This window comes from Metarhizium acridum (genome assembly GCF_019434415.1).
Source record: "Metarhizium acridum strain ARSEF 324 chromosome Unknown scaffold_141, whole genome shotgun sequence".
Lineage (NCBI taxonomy): Eukaryota > Fungi > Ascomycota > Sordariomycetes > Hypocreales > Clavicipitaceae > Metarhizium > Metarhizium acridum.
The window spans coordinates 3,267,075-3,286,488 of NW_027094020.1; the positions used below are offsets into that span (position 1 = coordinate 3,267,075).

The 19,414-nt window shown below is 51.4% G+C and overlaps 4 protein-coding genes across 5 annotated transcripts; all 4 read left to right on the forward strand.

The window, feature by feature from the left end:
- Positions 1 to 605: 605 nt before the first annotated feature.
- Positions 606 to 1,367, forward strand: J3458_009602 (uncharacterized protein; the record flags this gene model as incomplete). Its single annotated transcript, XM_007817014.1, has 1 exon — positions 606 to 1,367. One exon carries the CDS (start codon positions 606 to 608, stop codon positions 1,365 to 1,367), a length of 762 nt encoding a protein of 253 aa, XP_007815205.1.
- A 7,211-nt stretch (positions 1,368 to 8,578) lies between these two features.
- On the forward strand, positions 8,579 to 10,092 carry J3458_009603 (uncharacterized protein). The gene is made up of 3 exons (XM_066119881.1): positions 8,579 to 8,748; positions 8,841 to 8,895; positions 9,290 to 10,092. The coding sequence occupies exon 3, from the start codon at positions 9,462 to 9,464 to the stop codon at positions 9,942 to 9,944; it is 483 nt and encodes a 160-aa protein (XP_065975678.1). The 5' UTR covers positions 8,579 to 8,748; positions 8,841 to 8,895; positions 9,290 to 9,461; the 3' UTR covers positions 9,945 to 10,092.
- Positions 10,093 to 10,274: 182 nt separating this feature from the next.
- On the forward strand, positions 10,275 to 12,549 carry J3458_009604 (uncharacterized protein). Its single transcript, XM_066119882.1, has 5 exons — positions 10,275 to 10,708; positions 10,788 to 10,901; positions 10,996 to 11,128; positions 11,201 to 11,636; positions 11,704 to 12,549. The coding sequence occupies exons 1-5, from the start codon at positions 10,366 to 10,368 to the stop codon at positions 12,244 to 12,246; spliced, it is 1,569 nt and encodes a 522-aa protein (XP_065975679.1). The 5' UTR covers positions 10,275 to 10,365; the 3' UTR covers positions 12,247 to 12,549.
- Positions 12,550 to 13,628: 1,079 nt separating this feature from the next.
- J3458_009605 (uncharacterized protein) lies at positions 13,629 to 18,320 on the forward strand. Of its 2 annotated transcripts, XM_066119883.1 has the most exons (13): positions 13,629 to 14,033; positions 14,119 to 14,398; positions 14,467 to 14,700; positions 14,763 to 15,493; positions 15,555 to 15,717; positions 15,784 to 16,146; positions 16,204 to 16,327; positions 16,411 to 16,482; positions 16,555 to 16,605; positions 16,669 to 16,733; positions 16,801 to 17,416; positions 17,493 to 17,963; positions 18,034 to 18,320. In XM_066119883.1, the coding sequence occupies exons 1-13, from the start codon at positions 13,644 to 13,646 to the stop codon at positions 18,257 to 18,259; spliced, it is 3,786 nt and encodes a 1,261-aa protein (XP_065975680.1). In that variant the 5' UTR covers positions 13,629 to 13,643; the 3' UTR covers positions 18,260 to 18,320. The 2 variants fall into 2 exon arrangements, with proteins under 2 accessions (XP_065975680.1, XP_065975681.1); XM_066119884.1 differs by having other exon boundaries at positions 16,801 to 17,963.
- Positions 18,321 to 19,414: the final 1,094 nt, after the last annotated feature.

Sequence of the window (19,414 nt, forward strand, 5' to 3'; positions counted from 1 at the left end):
TTGAAGGGCGAGTCGGTATCCCCAAGACTGGGTGAGCATTCGAACCAAGATTAGTGCTACATTGCATCTTCATGATATCAACCTAGACGAAAACGAAAACGAAAACGACCAAGACCAGGTCCTCGGCTATTCCCCTTCTAGATGAAAGTTGGACAAACAAAGATCGCCAAAATACACGCCACCACCACCATGTTTGAGCATTATGGCCAACTGCATATGCTTTCATCGTCAGATATGCAATGTAACCCCAATCGCCACGGCTGCAGGAGTGGCGATGCCGTCTTTGTTCATTTCCAAAACTGGACTATTCGCGAGAAACAACCGAGAGAACACCTAGAACTACTCGTTTGTCTCTCTTCAAACGGAATTGTTGCTCCGTCTGTAGTAGCCAACTGTGAGGGATGACAGCCGATATTGAGTGCACGAAATCGAACATTTCCAGTGCTAGCTATGACGCTGCTTGCCCCCAACTTACCTGTGCAATAATCCTGATACTAAGGGTCTTTTTGCACTCAATCTACCACCAATTTTCTCTGGCCTCAAGAACCTTGTATCTGATTCACTTTGTTCAATTCTGCTCTCTCTACGGGAGCGTAATTTTCGCCATGTCGTCTCGCGTTCCGCTGCTCACCTACGACCAAGAACACGATGCCGAGGACGTATTCGAAAATGGACATTCTCCATCGTACCATGAGAAGAAGGGATACAATGATACACGCTCACCCAAGATGCAGTATATATCGAGAGCATTTCAATTCTTGACACGCGTCCTGGCGATCTGGGGCATTGTGTCGTTGGGTCTCCAAGCGTCATCGGCTCTACAGCCAAGTAGCAGCTCGTCCGGGCACTCATCACACATGTCACAATCGCACAAAGCTATTAGCAAGATTGATGGATATCATCCTGAAGTACTTCCACCTCTTCTCAATCTATGCGACTGTGGTACTTCCATTCGAGAGGCAATCTCACGAAACTGTACATACGACACACTTGCTACAGCTTGGCTCCCACCCTACTGTAGAGATGATGAGCTCACGGCTGAGTTTGACAAGGCTGGGCCTGGGCCTGACGGTGCCTGGGCATATTTTGCCGACGAAGAAGGCAAAGTCCCACTGAATAAGAGCGAGGTTGCGGCCTTGGGTGATACGGGTGGTTCGTTTTGGGCATCGCGCGACTGGCATATTGCTCATTGCCTATTTTACTGGCAAAAATACCATCGTATGCGACACACCAAGATCATCATGGAGGAACGGTTTGACAGTCTGCATCATGTCAAGCACTGCGGACGCCTAATTCGCAATCCAACGCCAGATCACTTCTTTCTCATCGAGGTTCCGGTGACCATGAATTCCAGCAAAGATGCCTGATTGGGTCGTCTTTATATGCTATTATCGCCGATGTCTGGACGAGAGGATTGAGCTTCATCGGATCATCAGCGACACCAGCGGCATGGATACTGTGTTGTTAATAGATACTATAAGACGGCTTTGTGAGGCCATACATCATGTAATACACAATGAAAAAAGCTTGAAATCTTCAGCAATACCAAAGAACAGACTGGAGCATCTACGTGCAGTTGCAAAGCCTACCGGACAATGCCAATACATCCTAGTGAGAATTGCCATGGCCAGGCTGTACCAGCACTGCGACCATAGTAGCAATCCTTTCTGGCCCCAGACGAGGTACGTAGTCTCCGCCATGTTGCGCATGCACACGAGGAGGCGCCAACGGGAAAGGCGGGAAGATAGAGACCAAAGTAATTGCTTCGGCAAAGCACCGAGGTCTGTGTGGTTCCCAATCCATGGCCAGATAAAGTAGCAGAATGTTAGACAAGGCACCGACCGGGCTCATGATGCGCGTAGAGTGTAAAAACGGGTACCCGTGGGCACCCGTGGGTATCCAAGTTTTTCTTGGGTTATTCGTGGGCTACCTATTTTATTATGTAGGTGGTTTAGGTATACCACAGGTAACCTAATATAAAGATAAGTACCCTATAAATACCTATAAACGTATAATAATAAAATACTACGCCACCCCTTGCACGTTAGAGCTGTGGGTGCAAGGGGTACGATCATCCGAAGGCTGGGAGTCCTTGGGCCAAGCAACTATTAAGCCATTACATTTAGCTAGCTATCTAGTTATGCAGAGCCGTGGTCTGACCTATATGGATTCCGTGTAAGGACCTGTCGTCTTCTATGCCGCTCATCCCTCATCTTCATCTTCATACCCTCTGGTGGAGACTCGTAAAACAGGTGACCACGATCAAAGGGCGCATCCAGCATCAAGCCCTGGAGCGTTTTTACGCGAGAGACAGCTACGTAGCTTAAACCAGTCTGAAAGTCCCGACAGGAGAGATCTGTCACGATGACATCTTCAGTGATGCTCTGCGACTTGTGAACCGTAATGGCGTAGCATACGATCAGGGGAAACTGCGTGCGAGTGCAGAGAGTGCTTCCGATGAGGAAGTCCCTGTCTACTGGGAGAATCGGGACAATCTTTCTGCCATCAGCGGTGGTCAGGAACACAGGTCCACTGTACTTGTCAAACTCCATCATGATAACACAGGGAGGGTCTTGGACTGGGTCAGCCCCCGGTGCCCAGCCGATATCGTAAACGGTACCGCGAGCGCCGTTGCAGAGACCAACTGGCTGCCAAAGGTTAGATGTCAGCATCAGACGGGCGCCAATGCATATAGGGATCTGCTTCGCAAGGTTGCCCGCCTTGTCATCAGGCGCCGCAGCCGCGCCAAGGCCGACATTCTTAGCCTTGACCTGAATGACTGGCCGGCCGAGGCGGTCGAGGTGGTAGTGGTTATATTCGTTCACCCTATCTTTCGTGGCGTATACTCGCAAGGCGTTGGCGAACCTGGCGACCTCCAGATCATCTAGCTTCGCCTGTACTCGACCGGAAAGGAGTTTCCAGGACTCGACTGACAGTTGGAGGAGCCGCAATTCCTCGAGAGCTGTGCGAAACGCCTTCTGATCGTCGCCCCGTTGCCGTTGGACAACCTTCAAGAAGACTGATTTATCGAAGCGTCTATATGCGTTCCTGCCTTTGATCTCCACTCCCTGCACCTCTTTATCGTAATAGAGCGGCTTCTGTAGCACGGGTGGAAGCTGGAAGAAGTCGCCAACCAGAAGGATGTTAAGACTACCAAAGAACTCCTCATTCCTACTCGGGAACGCCTCGCGCAGGCGGTCATCGATCCAAGAAAGCTGTCGCAGTCCCAGCATGCTCTTCTCATCGATGATCAGGTAGTTGATGTCCTTCAGCTTCTTCTGGAGCTGGGCCATGTCAGTGGGCGAGAGGGGCTTGAAGTCCTTGTTGATTGGAAGGTGTAACAGGGAGTGCAAAGTAGTGCCCGATATCTGATTTCCCGCGACGCCAGTGGGCGCGGCACGCCAAACAGGTGTCCCTCTCCCGGCAGCAGCGGCTTGGAGGTGCGCGGAGAGCAAATTAATGAGGTATGACTTCCCGGTACCACCTCCACCATCCACATGGAGCAGCAACTGAGAGGGTTCCTGATTCAGGAAGTGGTCCATCACGGTATCGTATACTAAGCGCTGATCCCGGTTTAGGGAATCTCGAGCTTCCAAGGGCTGATGATCCACATCAAGGTCAAGGCGGTTTGCCGCCTTGCGTTGCTTCCAGTAGTCGCCCTTGAGAATACCGTCATCAGTATACCGTCCAACGTGAGGGGTCCAATCATAATTGATGTCGATGTCTCGGCGGCCGAGCATGTCGATATCCTCTTCCTCCAGCGGGCGGTCGGGAAGCATGCGGGCGAGTTCATGCCAGTCTTCATCCACAATGGGCTCTTCATGGACCTCAAGCTCAAATTCGTCGTCCTCAGCCCTCAATTCATTTGTATCTGGCTCCCCATAATGATCGTCCGCATGGGTGTCACGGTGCTGCTCTCTGCAAAACCTGTACGCAGCCGCGAAGGAATCGAACCGCTGCCCGCCCACGGTGAGCAACTCCTCTGGAGAGCGATGCGGATGAGCCATCATCAATTTAACACGGCAGAAGTCACCAAACTGGGGAGATGCCTCCACGGACCTGTATCGAGGAAAGTAAGACAGGACTCTCTTCTTCGCGTTGGCAGCGAGTCTCCTCCACGTCTTGAGATTATACGATTGCAGGTACTCGAGGTAAGTTGCATCCTCGTGCTGGTCATTTCTCTCGAGATACCTCCTGTAGCTGCCGACGGTCTCGTTGACATCTTCATCCACGCGATACGAACGTGCATGTTGCTCCAAAGGACGGCAGTCGACAGAGACCACCATCCGCGTGCCTTCCTGCAGAGGAATGTTAAGGAGAAGATGGGAAATCTCCTGCGCCGAGTAATCTCTCTCGGCAATCAGCTTATTCATCAGGCGAGAGGAGAAGGATAATAGCGGCTGAAGGTGTGCCGTGTGCGGCAAAACCTGGTCTGCAAGCTTACAGTAAGGCTCAGTCTTCTTCTCAGATTTGCTGCAATACTTGGCAGCGTACGTAATAACCGCCTGTAGGCTGGTGCAAGGAGATATGTCGATATTGGCTAGCCAGCCTAGTATAATGGCGGGATTGAAGTGATTCATGAGGTTGTCATTCCGCGCCGCCTCGAAGACATAGTACGACTTGCCTTCCTTCCTGATCACTGCGGCCAGCTCCCGCAAGGCACGAGGAAAGTCAAAACGACACTCCCGCTCTGGATTGGCCGCATTGGCCGCCTCGATATCTGCAGCAGCGCCTTCCATATCCCTCGCCAGATCAACGGTTCTCTTCCTTACGCGTAAGCAGTATGTGGTATTGCATCTGTGGCGCTGGCAGCGGTTGACGATTTGTGAGAGACGCAGGAATGTCAGTTCTGTACTCAGTGGATCTACGCTCAGGGGGTTACCCTCACCCTGGGGCATAGTCCTAGTCGGCTCAGGATTAATGGCAGTGATGTGGAATCCCCACGTGCGTGCAAAAACATCACGAGCGGCTTCATCCACCATGTCGACTCTTGGGCAATTCTCCATCCAGTACAGGCCATGGTTGTGCGGACTGCCACGCCCTTGCCATTCATACCGATCCCAGTAATCCGTAATGTTGAACTTCTTGCTTAACACGATATCTCGAAAGAAACAGTATCGGCGGTAGAAATGGAAAGCAGCAATGTGAGGATTCTGACGCAAAAGTTGGCGCGAGAGACCCATCCTCTCGGACTCGGACGCAGCCAGCCATTCATCATATCGGGGCATGTGCTGGTAGAGACTCCGCCAGTGTAAATCTGCCGGGCTGAATGTGATGAATGCACCAGGACATCCAAGGTTGTAGGCATAGGCCTCGAGGTCCTGCCTCTTCCTGTTCCAGAAGGGGCGCGTGCCGCGAATAGGTACCGCATGTCTTGTGATTGAGTTGATTAGCACCTGCGCCTCAGGGTCCTCGCTGTGCTCCAGTGCCTGAACAAGCTGCTCCCGTGTGAGCGGTTCATGACTACCATCGTGTTGCTTCACGAAGAATTTGGACCGTGCACGGGCCTGTGACCGCATCAGAGTATTGAAGGCGACGAAGCGGAAGGTCGGGTGGCGTGCAAAACGCCCGTCATGCCAGCGCATCGCGTGCTCGATGTAGTCCTTGTAGTCGATTGACCGTAGCCGAGGCTCAACAAAGTCGGCTCTCCCGTCAGGAAAGAGGCAGGGAAAAGCTAAGGAGAGTAGGGCATGAGAGCGATTGAACTCATTAATGGGTGTGCGCCGTATATTCGGAAGCTGCAGCTCGTGCTGCACCTGCTCCTGGAAGCTTGTGGAAAGCCTTGGTTCAGCTTCTGGTTCTCCGGCAAGAATAGACCGCAGAGCATCGAGCTCCGTGTCCTTGGCCAAAAGGTCCGGCACCGCAGCCTCGTCCTCCAGGTCCGGTTCTGCCTCCTCATCTTCCTCGGGTCCAACTTCGGCAGCCTCCACCTGGCTCTGGGGGATGTCGTCCAGGACATTGCCATCTTGAGGCAATTGACTCAGCCGCTCTTCGTCGATGACGATGCATCGATAGCCAGGATGATGGCGCCGGAGGTAGTTAAGCCATATGGCAACTGGCTGGCGGCGTACACGGAACTGGCGGGTGAATTGCCGGCTAAGGTTTGCATGGGACGACGTATTGGAAGGACGGAGTAATACAGTGTTCAACTCCCGCGGCAAAAGCGGGAGTTGGTTGTACACCAAGCCAACCTCGCGGAGAAAGTGAACAACATGTCCCCGATATTTGTACTGCTGGCCCCGCACAAGCATAATATTCACGTGGACGTGAACACGGCCTATTAAAGACTCTTCAGTAGGTGTAAGCTGAGGCAATTGAGTCGGTACGGAGCCAAAATCCAACTGGTTGTCCACAGAGAAGAAGTACGGCTCTTCAGGGCCGCGTTTATCATCCTTTCGACAGCAACGCGCACAAATGCCATCAGAATCGATCTTCATCTGGAACCAACGCTCTTGACATCGACCACAAAATTGCATTTGGTCATTGTCCAGCTTTGTCCAGAACTCACGGAGGATTGCTTTATCACGACAGGTCAAGGCGCAAGCGTCCAGGTCCCCATTCCACACCGGATCTTGTGCGTGAAATACGGCCGATTCTTCAGGTGGAATCATCACTGGACTCCGGTACCGTCGTGGCGGCCCCGACGATCGAGTTTGCCTTTGAGATTTTTTTGGCCGCCCTCCTGTACCAGGGGCAGGACCACGGCGAGCACGGCGACGAGGCCCTGACTTTCTGGAAGGCTGCCGCGAGCAATAGCGAAGAGGGCTTTCGTCCAAGGCATTGCTATTATCGTTCCCGTCTTCGTCCCCTAGATCGGAATCAGACTCTACCCCTAGGTGTTCGAGGTACTTCCGTGGTCGAGCAGGTGAAAGCAGCAAGTTGAAATAGTCCTCGACGTCAACATCAGATTCAGAGAACTGTCCCCTGTCATCCGCTTCCTTGGTCATTCCATCCCCATCTGGGAGCTCATTTGCCTGTAGTCGATCTTGACTCCCAGCTACGTTCCGTGGTTAGCTTGAACAAACTGCCGGGACCACAGCACAAGGATACCTTCTCCAGGACCATCAGAACCTTCAAAGACGCCGAGTTGAGAGATTGTGGGAGTTAGTGACACAGCCTCCCCTGCACGGCGTCGTGAACGATGGTCGCGCCGAATAGTGGCCTGCTTGGCCCTGGCGCCGGCCTTGGAGGCATCATCTTGCGAGTCCTTCCCGCCCTTGTGGAACCTAACAGCCAGGTAAGAGTAGTCCACACCAGTCGTGCTGCTTCGGACAGTAGATGGATCAGAATGTGAGGCGACAGGATCGGTCGAGGGCGGCACAGGCGGTGAGGGAGCTAGAGCCCGGAAGAGCCGCGAGCTCGCTTGGGTTGGTGGGATCGGCGTCCCCAGCACTATCTGCGGCTGGCTGCCTGGCTCTCCGAACAAACTCCTAGCTGTATGTTGTTGCCGTAGCTTCTCTGGCGATGTAGGTTGGGTTCCAGATCTCTGGTTAGGAGGCGATAGGCCAGCGTCTCTGTCGGTTCTTTTCGGGGCAGATCTCTCAGCTGAGGTAGGACGGACAGCCAGCTTTCTCAATGCAAGGACGGCACCTTTGGACCTGGCACGCTTGATCAGGTTAGGGAGGCATATATAGTATATCAATGGTGTCAGTTACCTCGGAATTGCGGTGGTCCCGGCATTCCAGACAGGTTGTAGTTGGATTGGCAGATTTCCTCCTGCTAACGAAATTACTTGGTGATTTTGTTCGGTCGCAAGACGGGCAATGGACTGCCAATTCAGATCTAGGACTAATATTACCCCTAGAATCATAATCCATACCCAACCATGCGGTACATCTGTTTCAATAATGGAAGAAAGGCTGCTGGCCAAGCAAACGAACAGATCGCTGGGCAAATTTAGCGATTGTAAACGATTGTAAACGATTGTAAACGATTGTAAACAGAGAAGTAAACAAAGAAGCACCGACAGACGGTGGCTGTCCTTTACCCACTTTTCTAGAGCCACCAACCAATCCAGCCTTCTTTCGCGATTTCCCATACAAAATTTGGACCAATAGAAACTTATTTGTCAAGCCTGCACCAAACCCTCATTATTCGGAAAACTTATGGATTAATGTAGAGTCAGCCTTCGGCTGAATAAATATTTAATTATATTTATAATAAGTCTTAAGTTTAAAGCATAAAGTAAATTATATAAGTCTTATTTAAGTACTTAAAAACACCTAATATTCCTAATAAATAATTATAGGTACCCTATTTTCCCCCACGAATCCATTTAAGTCTTTTTTTCCTACCCATTACCTACCTAAAGCCCACGGGTAAGCAACCCACACGGGTACCCGTGGACCTTTTACACCCTAGATGCGCGTAAGATTGGTACGAAACTTGGCAGTGGGTTAGGCTGGCGACTAAGAATGAGCATCAATGATTGCGTTTGTGTTGGACCAGAAATGCAGCTCTCGCCTCATACGGAAATCACCGAAACGTGTCACCGCGACGATTCGCGTCGACGAACTTTTGTCACGTTCCACATGTCCACGGAAAGCAATGTCAAGATTACGATTGAAACATGCGATCAGCAATATGTTCAAGGTAAGAAATGGTGGGGAAATATCCGGGCGTGTGCGTCGCTGCATCTGCTTGTTTCACGACCGACCTTCAGGCCGGGCCGGTTGGATGAGAAGCTTCATTCGCGTAGCGTCGAAGAAACGCGAGCCAACAGGAACGATATGTCATGAGAAGGTGAATGTGGGTAAGACGCCTATTCTGCATAGTAGAAGAGGCACTTTACGGATGTCATCGTGTGATGGCGGTGTGAGCCAGGACTAAACGTGGGACAGGATATAGGGTGTGCCGGCGACTGCGCTGTGTCCATGGCTCGACCACCCGGTCATGGTGAGCGACTCCAATTTTCAACACAACAAGGCTTTTCTCGTCTACTTCCCTAGCCTAGCCATAATGGCGTCATTTGAGGCAAATGCTGGCCGGGTTGCTAGCTCTCCAGAGCAGCTAATGTCATACCTGTTCTACCAGACCAATCGTGAAAATCACGTAGCTGGTATTGAGTACAGACAGCGGATGTTGGAGTATTGGAAGATAGCTTCTGGGTCCAGTGTACTTGAAATCGGATGTGGTCAGGGAGAATTCACCGTTTGCCTTGCTGACGCGGTTGGACCAACTGGTAGAGTCGTTGCTGTTGACCCGGCGCCTCCTGGTTGGGGTATAAGCCCCTCATTCACGATCAATTAAGATTGAATCGCATGCTGACGGTTCACTTTACTGGTTTTAGGAACGCCCTGCGTGATCGAATCTCAAAAGTATCTCGCAGCTTCCCCCATTGGCAGTCGCATCACATTCATCAACAATACTGGCCCAAGCTATATATCATCCCTCGGACAAGACACGCCGCGGTTCGACCATGTCCTCTTGGGTCATTGTGTGTGGTTCTTTGAGAAGCCACAATGCTTCAGGAGCTGATGGAGACGCTGCAACCATGGACACGATCCGTTCTCATTGCCGAGTTCAGCTTCTCAACCTCTATGCCCGCGGCGTTTCCTCACGTACTGGCGGCGCAGTACAACAGCACTGTGGAAGCATTGTTGAGCGACCGCGAGGAATGGAACATACGATCGCCATTAACGCCAAGCCAAATGACACAGGCAGGCGAGTCGGCTGGATTCAGACTGGCCTCGCACAAGACCATGACGCCTGGCGAAAAGAACCGCGAAGGCTCACGGGAGGTGCGAATGCTGCTCAAGGCCAGGGAATTCGAGAACGAGCGACAGCTTGTAGAGCAGCGTCATGGTCCGCGCATCGCACTCATGTTGAACGGTCTGAAGGATGCCGTTGCCGAGAGCGTCGAGCGGCTCGGCGGGATTGAAGCCGTCAGAAACATGGATGTCTGGCTCGCAAAGTTTGACCAGTTGACGTCAAGTGACAAATAACGCCAGGCGCTTTGATGGAGCATCATGGAGGGTGATTGGCTGGCGATGTAGAGTGACATAGATGCGATGCCAACCTACGCAGCGGAATAGAGTACTGGTTTATTTTAGTTTTGCCTGGCATGTTCAATGTCAACATGTCAACTGGTCTGGTGTGGTCAACATTGAATGATTGTCAAGTTGGCTGGGATCGATTGATGGCCTGGTCGCGCTGCAGCCACATGCAACCAAGATTACCCAGACCAGACCGCTGACATAAGTTCCCGGCAGCGACTTGACCCCGTAAGCACGTCAACTGGTGCCGTTGACGAGACACAGTCAGCACTGAGCACCAGACCTGCTGCCAGGTCTGGTCGTTGTTACATTCCACATCCACCGTCTTTTGTCCGTCAAGCCAGACTCCAGCTGGCATGTCGGCAGCCTGATGTCCTCAGCTACCCCATCAATGGAAGAAAGAGAGGCAAACGAGTCCACACGCCTGCTGCGTTCACAAGATGGCCATGATGCAGCGCCTCAACCCGAACCCTCGACCGTCCCGAGTGCGCGCCACACAATCCTCGTCGTGGCCGCAATTCAAATCTTTTTGAATATTGGAAGCTATGTCAGCTTCGCAGCCCAACTAGCCATATTACAGGACATCGTCTGCGAAAGTTACTATGAGCGAGGACTACCTGTATCCGGGGACGACGGTCGATGCCAGGTGGACGCTGTACAGAGCGAAGTCGCCTTTATTAACGGTTGGAAAGATGTGTTTGAGATGCTGCCAGGTACGTTTGATGGCCACAGAGACTAGATTAAACCAAGAGTCCAGAAGGTGGCGAGCCGTGGCGCTGACTGAGCTACCAGCCATTGTCCTGGCTGTTCCATATGGAGCTTTGGCAGACCGCATCGGGCGCAAAAAGGTATTTCTTCTCGCCATTGTAGGCATAGGTATGAGTGACCTGTGGATGCGAATCATTTGTAAGTAACTACCACTAGTATTCTCTGCTCGGTGTTCAGAGACTGCACCTCTCACATGGACAGGATATGGCTTCAGTGTACTGAGATTTACTAGTCTGGTTCTCCCACGTCTTCCCCGTTCGAGCGGTTTGGTTCGGCGGCTTGTGGCAAATGATCGGAGCCGGCGCCGCATCTCTGTCATCTATTTCGTATGTAATGGTTGCCGATGTTTGCCCAAGCGATCAAAGGTATGGCGGAATTCGATTCTTCAGCTCCGCAGGTTCAGCACGAAACTGACTATTCCTTGTTGCCACGAATAGAACGACGGCCTTCTCTCAGCTTCAATCAGCCATTATGATTGCTCAGTTTGTCTTTGTCCCTGTAGGAGGCACATTGATATCCGTCAACCCTTGGATTCCCATGCTCATCTCCTCCGTGGTGACTGCTTTGGGCTTCCTTGGAGCGCTGATCTTTCTACCGGAGACACTGCCACCGGAAGAACGCGACTCCGGCATTACTGGTGTCTCCAACCACCACCGTGACGATCAAACTACATCCACAGGCGCCAAGTATGGCTTTCAAGTTCGGTGGACGAACTTGGTGGCAGGCTTTGCCGCGATGATGAAATGGGTCAGGCAAAACGCCCGACTTGTCCTGGTACTTGTATGCTTCTTCCCATGCAGCATCGGGCAGCAGGCAAGCGGGTCTCTGCTTTTGCAGTACGCCTCGAAGCGCTTGAATTGGTCTTTGGGCAAGGTACGTACATCATTAGCACAGTGGTCACTGTGCCCGGAGCACATTATTCTGACCGCCGACGTATCAGGCTTCGTATCTCGTGTCCCTTGGCGCGGGAATCAATTTGATTGTGCACGCCATCGGCATTCCTGCTCTATCCACTCTCCTGTTATGTCGTCTCAAGCTACATGAAATCGCCAAAGATAAAGGCATTGCCCAAATCAGTGGCTTTTTCCTCGTCCTTGGGACAAGTATCATCTTTGCTGCAGGATCTTGGCCTATCCTTGTCCTCGGCCAAGTACTATATAGCATGGGACTGGCGTTCAGTGTCCCTGCGCGAAGTATAGTGACAAGCATGGTCGAGAAGCGGCATCTCGCAGCACTTTATACGACAATCTCAGTCTTGCTATATGGTGGTATGCTCACTGGTGGGCCTTTGTTTGCGGGCGCATTTGGCTGGGGGCTCCGGATGGGTGGGCTGTGGATTGGGATGCCATATTTGATAGCTTGTGGCTGCTTTGCGTTGGCATTAGTGGCCGTTTCAACGGCGCCGACAGCGGGTCAAGTGCCAGGTGCGGTGGGTGGTGAGGATGGAGACGTAGATTCTCTCAGTCCAGAAGACGTCAGATAGTTGAACGGCGTTTCGGCGGCATAGACCCTGCGCCGCCAAGAGTAACAGGGAAAATTATGTGCTTTGCCAGTGCATATCTTCGAGTAGCGAGGTGAACGGCTATTGTGCCGACGGCACCAAGGACGAAAAAGAGAAGCAATCCCGAGCAGATTTGGCTGGTGGAAACAAGCGGACCGGCCCGATGAGGCCCCATATAACGGACATCAAGCTTGAACATGCACATGTTAGTTGCTGGGGCCCCATGGTCACGTGTGCGGGACCCCCAGTGTCGAGTTGTTGGCCAATCGCACCTTCCCCATGCGGCGATCAGACACGGCAGTGACGGCACAAGACCGCCACGCTGCGCGGACAATAGAACCAACAGCTTCATCTCCATCGCTATTCTACAATCTCATTCGTCTTCCAGCCCTGACCCGAGCTTTTGCGCTCACCGCAGTGAGCCAAGGAAGCCAACTAGTGTCTTTCACGCGCAGCCATGGTCCGATTTGTCTGATTGCCAAGGCCCAAGGGTCCAAGCATGGTATGCAGCTCATCCCCTTAGAAACCTCCTGGAAACTCTGATTCTTTCGACTCAAAGAATTGGGTGACACGAAGTAGTGGGCAGCGACGCCGTGAATTTCCAACATATAGTCCCTTCTCTACGTTTTTACTGCACGCTCGTGCCATCGTTACGAGGTACATTGACACCCCGGGAGCGTGGTTCTAACTTCTGGCTCTGTCGGATCGCTTTGGATGCGGAACTATTTCACTGCTCAGAATTCAAAACGCCCAAAACAAACTCGTGCAAGTAAATCGAGACAGAATTTACGACGATGCAATGCCCTGTTGGCAGCGATGACAGCCTCGGTCCAAGAGTCAATGTCGCGTGCCGATCCTTCGACTTCACGCTGCTGTTTGAGGACGCATTCTTCATTGCTCTACCTGCTGCCGCCATGGTGCTAATACTCCCCCTTCAGCTCCGTAAACTGTGGAGGATGCCGATTGTGACCGCTTCATATCGGCTCGCGGCGTACAAATCAGCCGCCTTGGTCGCCCTCATCATTTTTCATCTGGTTGCTCTCGCATTGCGTGTACAATCTAGCGCTCTGCACACCCGAATGGCCATTGCCACAGAGGTGCTGTCTGTTTCCTCAAACGTCGGGGCACTGGCTCTTTCGTTTCTCGTCGATCAGCGTTCTGTCAAACCGTCAGACGTATTGGTGCTCTACTACTCCGCATCCACCATTCTCGGTATCCCGCGACTGCGCACACTCTGGCTACTTTCGTCAGACCATTTGATACAGCAGACCATATGGACCATTTTGCTTATCCTTACTGCCAGTGTTGCCACCATTGAATGCTTTGGGAAAACAAAGTACTTGCGGCCCGTATTCAAGGATGAGCTTACCTTTGAGCAAATGACGAGCTTTTGGAGCCGCAGTTTTTTTATTTGGCTGCTTCCTGTATTTCGAAAGGGATATAGTAGTGTGTTTTTTGTCGACGACTTACCCGACATTGACAAGGATATGAAGGAATTGGCAACCTGGACTGAACTGGAGGCGGCCTGGCGCCGCACCCAGGGAGGGCGCCTTGGGTTCCGCCTCGTACGAGCGACCTTTGAAGCCAACAGCTGGTCCCTCATTTCCGCGATTGTGCCACGGTTGATGCTGTCCGCTTTCACATTTTGCCAACCCTTTCTTATTCAAGCGGCGGTATCGCATTTAAGTGGCAAAACAAACGAGGACGACCATGAGCGCTTCGGACAGGCCTTAGTGGGAGCATTCGCGTTGGTTTACTTGGGTATTGCAGTAAGTTAGCTTCCAGTCGATGCAGTTTCGCGTTCTCCTCCACGAAAACCGCGACAGACGGAACCACTAACCGTTGTGTTCCCAGGTATCGAGGGCAGTATACTGGCGTCAAACTTATCGTATGCTCGCCAAAGTACGAGCAGGTCTGACAGCAAAGATCTACCGCCAAACAGTGTCGCTTCAGTCTCGAGATGTGGAAGATTCAGCGGCACTTACTTTTATGGGCACTGATGTGGAGAGAATTGTAGAGTCATTGAGATTCTTTCACGAAACATGGGCAGCAGTTCCAGAGGTCGCCATTGGTGTTTGGCTTCTTACCCGCCAGGTTCTTTACGCCTCAATCGCACCAGTTGTGATCTGCGTGAGTGAGTGAACACCCCTTTGGCTACTAGGACCGACAGTGCTGCACCAACATGTACTAACTTCTCGTCAGTAAGTCTAGTTGGAACATCGCTCGTTGCCAAGCACTTTGGACCAGCCCAGAAACGTTGGGTGGACTGTGTTGAGAGGAGGATAAGCGCAACGTCCAATATGCTAAGCAATATAAAATCAGCCAAGATGCTTGGCCTCATGAATCACTGGGGTCAAGCAATCGAGAAGCTGCGAACCATCGAAATCGACGTGTCGGGAAAGTTTCGGATACTGCGTGTATGGGCCATTATTATCGGTCAGTTACTCCAACCGAGCTAGAATGACTACGGCTCGAGGGCTAACCACCACTGACTGCAGGAAATGCTCCTGGGTCGCTGGCACCTTTCTTTACACTAGCCATCTATGCTCTCATTGCACTGACCAGCGGCGATCAATCGCTTCTAGTCACTCAGGCCTTCACATCTCTTGCCCTCATCAACCTAGTTACAGAACCGCTGCTCATGTTCTGCCAGGCCTTGCCATCGCTCACCCAGGCTGTATCTTGCTTCTCACGCATTGAGAAATTCTTGATGATCAACCCGCCTTCCCGGCACCTGGAATCGCAGAGCCCTCTCGAGGAAGACACGTTTGCTATGCCCTTGCGTTCTCGTGCCGGACACTCCTGCTCTCCGCACCTGGTAACATTCCAATCCGCAGACGTCTCTTGGTTCCCAAAGAATCATGGAGGTCAAATAGTTCTCCGCAACCTCAACTTCAGCATTCCCGCTGGCTTTACGGCCATTATTGGGCCAGTGGGGTCAGGCAAAACCTCACTTCTAGCTAGCGTTATCGGAGAAACGACCCTAGTTTCCGGCGAAATGCAGTCTCATATCACCTCCGAGGTGGCATTTTGTTCCCAAAAGCCGTGGTTAACGAATGACACCATCAAAAGCAACATCATTGGCCAGCTGGAATTCGATCAAGCGTGGTTCAACTACGTCGTTCAATGTTGCGCGCTTCGTGAAGACCTGGAAAACTTACCTGGGGGTCTCATGACCGTTGTGGGTGAGAACGGCTCGTCTCTTAGCGGAGGTCAGCGCCAGCGAGTGGTATGCCGGGCCACGGAATCTTCCAACGTTGAATGTCGTGTACCTAACATTCGTTTTCTAGGCGCTCGCTCGTGCCGTTTATTCAAAACTACCGGTTGTTATCTTGGATGATTTCACTAGCGGCTTGGACCCAAAGGCATCTCATACGGTACAGACCAGCCTGTTCCACACAGATGGCCACTTTCGCAAAGCAGGTATCTCGGTGGTTCTCGCCGTCAATGGCTGTAAGTTCTTCTGTGTACTGATCCGCCATCGTGCCATGTAATCCGTGTGCACTGACACTTTTACAGCGAGTTTACTTCCTTACATGGACAGCATAGTTCTTCTCCAGGATGGGTTCGTTTTGGATACTGGATCTTACGGACATATTAAAGCACGAAGACCTGATATGCTCAAATGGGACGGACATAAAACCGACTTCAATTCGGACCTGGCGGACGAAGATGGTTCAGCTGGTCCTGAGGTGGAACCAAAGGGCCTCAAGTCTACCGCCCCGGGGCGACAGGGCCAGATCGGCAGCCCCAATAGTGGATTCAGCAGACAAAAACGCAACTGGAGCGTTTACGCGTATTATGGAAAAAAGGCAGGCAAGCTCTCATTGTTCTTATGGGCATTGTCTACTCTCGTTGGCGCCATCTCCAACTCCTATTCCAGTAAGTCCATGCTTTCAGTGCCTGTCGGTGATGATCCAACCGCTAAGTAAACGGCAGCATTGTGGGTAGATCGATGGACTTCGGCGAGTGCAGAACGAGGAAACCAACAGCTCGGGTTATACCTCGGGATCTACTTCCTATTGGTGGCTCTTGCTATAATAGGAGTTTTCTTTGAATGCTGGTCAGTTGCACAGTTGCACCTACCGTAAAAATACGGTCTTATTGTTTAGTCTTGCACATATTGTCTGACCCTGTATGCTCTAGGACCTTTTTCCTTTATATAGTCAGGGACACTGCGATCAAACTTCACACGGACCTGCTGCACGCAGTTGTCAGGTAAAAATGGCAGTCACGCAATCACACTCCCATGTAATTCGTCCGCTAACGTTACTGCGAACCACTTCGTAGTGCACCATTTTACTTCTTCCTCGAGTCAGACCTTGGATCCATAACGAATAGGTACATCTTGCCAGCATCCTGCCTGAAAATGCATGAGCGCCGACTGACGCATTGACACCACAGATTTAGCCAAGATATGAACCTCATCGATATGACCTTGCCGTCTCAAGCCCTTCAGTTTACATCCGGTGTGGACGCTTCCTTATTTCTAGTTCGTAGAGGAAGGACACTCACTAATGATGCGCTTGATTTCAGGATTTGCTTGGTGCCTGGTTCAGCTCGTTGTCTTGTGCGTTTTGGGAAGATACCTTGCAGCTGTAGTTCCAGTCCTTGGTGGAGTTCTGTTTGTCGTTCAGCGTTACTACTTGCGAACGTCCAGACAACTTCGAATGCTGGAAATCGAGGCAAAAGCCCCGTTGTACTCTCACTTCACAGACACCATCAGCGGCATTGCAACTATCCGGGCGTTCGGTTGGGAGATGGCCTTCAGCGACCGCCTGGCAGGCATATTAAACCGATCACAACGGCCATTTTATATGCTTTTTTGTGTGCAGCAGTGGCTAACACTGGTAGTGGACCTCGTGGCAGGAGCTTTAGCAGTCGCCCTTGTCGCGATTGCGTTGTCTCTGACCGACAACGGTCTCGGACCCGGCGCGCTGGGAGTGGCATTAGTCTTGACACTTCAATTCAACGGCCTGCTAATTCAGACAATCCAGTCCTGGACAAAACTAGAGACTTCGATCGGAGCGGTGGCAAGGGTACAGCAGTTTGTGAAGGAGGCTCCATCAGACTTGGGTAGATCACCAGCGCCTTCAAATTCGTGGCCCCAAAGCGGCAGGGTGCAAGTACAGCGCCTCACGGCGGCACACACGTAAGTAACTCGCAAGCTAGACTTTGCACCGTCACAGTGCAAGTAGGGAGTACATGGTCTGATACAATGCTTGCAGACCAAGGTCCGAAGTCGTACTAAGAGATATTAATCTCGATGTTGCTGCCGGCGAAAAATTAGCAGTTTGTGGATCATCTGGGAGTGGAAAAACGTCACTGATCATGGCCATGATGCAGATGATGAATGTTCGGAGCGGACGAGTCGTGATAGATGACACAGATGTAGCCAGGTTGGACGGGGAGAGCATGCGTGGCCATTTCAACGTGGTGCCGCAAGAGCCGTTCTTTATGCCTGGAAGCCTCAGATTCAACCTGGATCCCAGAGGCATAGCCTCCGACGCGTCAATTGAGGCGATGCTGCGACGCGTTGGCGCTGGTCTTTGGGACAAGCTGGAGACGGGCTCGAATGGAAGCCTTGGTGAAGAATTCAGGTCATCGCAGTGGTCTCATGGAGAGCAGCAGCTATTTTGTCTGACGAGGGCCTTGTTGGTCCCTAGCAAGGTTATCATCTTTGACGAGGCAATGAGCAGGTATGGTTTAAAATTGGGGCCTCGCTATCTCGGCATTTCGCAAATTTGCTAACCTGGATGGAACATCTAGCGTTGATGAGAAGACAGAAGCTCTCATGCAGCACATTCTTGAGGCCGAGTTTAAGGATAGAACAGTCATATCTATCATTCACCGGTACTCGCATATCGATTGGTTCGACCGGGTTGCGGTTTTGCGAGGGGGAAGAATAGTGGAATGCGACAGTGCACATGCGTTAGTAAGCAGATCCGGGTCGGCCTTTAGAGCGCTCTACGTCCCCGGTGGTAAATATCATTGATGCTTGATTTTTGTGAAGTGTTTATTAGTTCCTCTGTATAGAATTATGTTATTTACCTGCTATTTTATATAAATGCAGTTTGAACTATTTAAGTCGCTTGACCTTCCAGGGGAAGAGATATGCAATATATTAATAATGTATAAAAATTCTTAACAAAAGAAACGCGATGTATATATCTTAAGCGCATAAGCTTGAGTAAATAATACAACTTATTATAAGCTTAGCTATATGTAGTAAGATTTACATGAACAGAATTGTCCATGCGTAGCGAGTCATGAAAGAGGGACAGTTGTTCTCAACTTCTCATGTGCCGCCTCGCCGTCATCTTGCCTAGGAACAAAACATGATTTGTGAGCATGCTCCGGCCCAGCCCGCTTATCCATCAGTACAGAGGATATGATTGAGCTGGAGACCAGGGTGACCTGCAGACCCGAGATATTTCAGCCAGCGAGCAGATAACTGATATTCTGCAGCGTGCGACGGAGCGCCCTGGAGGGCAAACAGCTGCAGAAGGTCAGGCTGACAGGATTGCCAAGGCACCTGCACCGAACAACGGGGGATTTCCTACTCAAGAGCAGGAAGAGAGAACTCAACTTACCAATGCCCAACGAAAGGGATTCCGCGGCAGCACCAAGTTTAAGGATACACCTGAAGGCGCAGCCGCTGCCGACAAGTCCAAGAACACTCCGACGGAGCGTCCTGGAGGGAAAACAGCTGCAGAAGGTCAGGCCGATAGGATTGCGAAAGGCGACCGACAGTGAAGACCAAGTTTTGAGGATATCTTGTATAAAGATGTCGAAATTGCTATCCTGTCGATGTAACTAGGAAATCAGGTGGCAAGGCTAGAGGCTGGATACTCAGGCCTTCGTAGATTGACTCGATTGAATAGAATTCGTCGCTCGCTCCTTTGGACAGAACAACTCATCGGTCGTTTGGCTGATGTCTCTTACGCATAGTGCTAGAAAAAAAAGGTCAGATAAAATATCTCAAGCACCCCTAAAGTTGCCAAGGCATGGGACTTGACCGCTAAAAGTCCAGCCCCAACGATTGTTCAACATGAATGGCGTTTACGCAGAAAGCAAAGAGTTACTGCGAGTGCGGAGGGCGCACTTGAGTTCCGTTTTTACTTGGTATTTAGTTGTGCCTAGCCTTAGC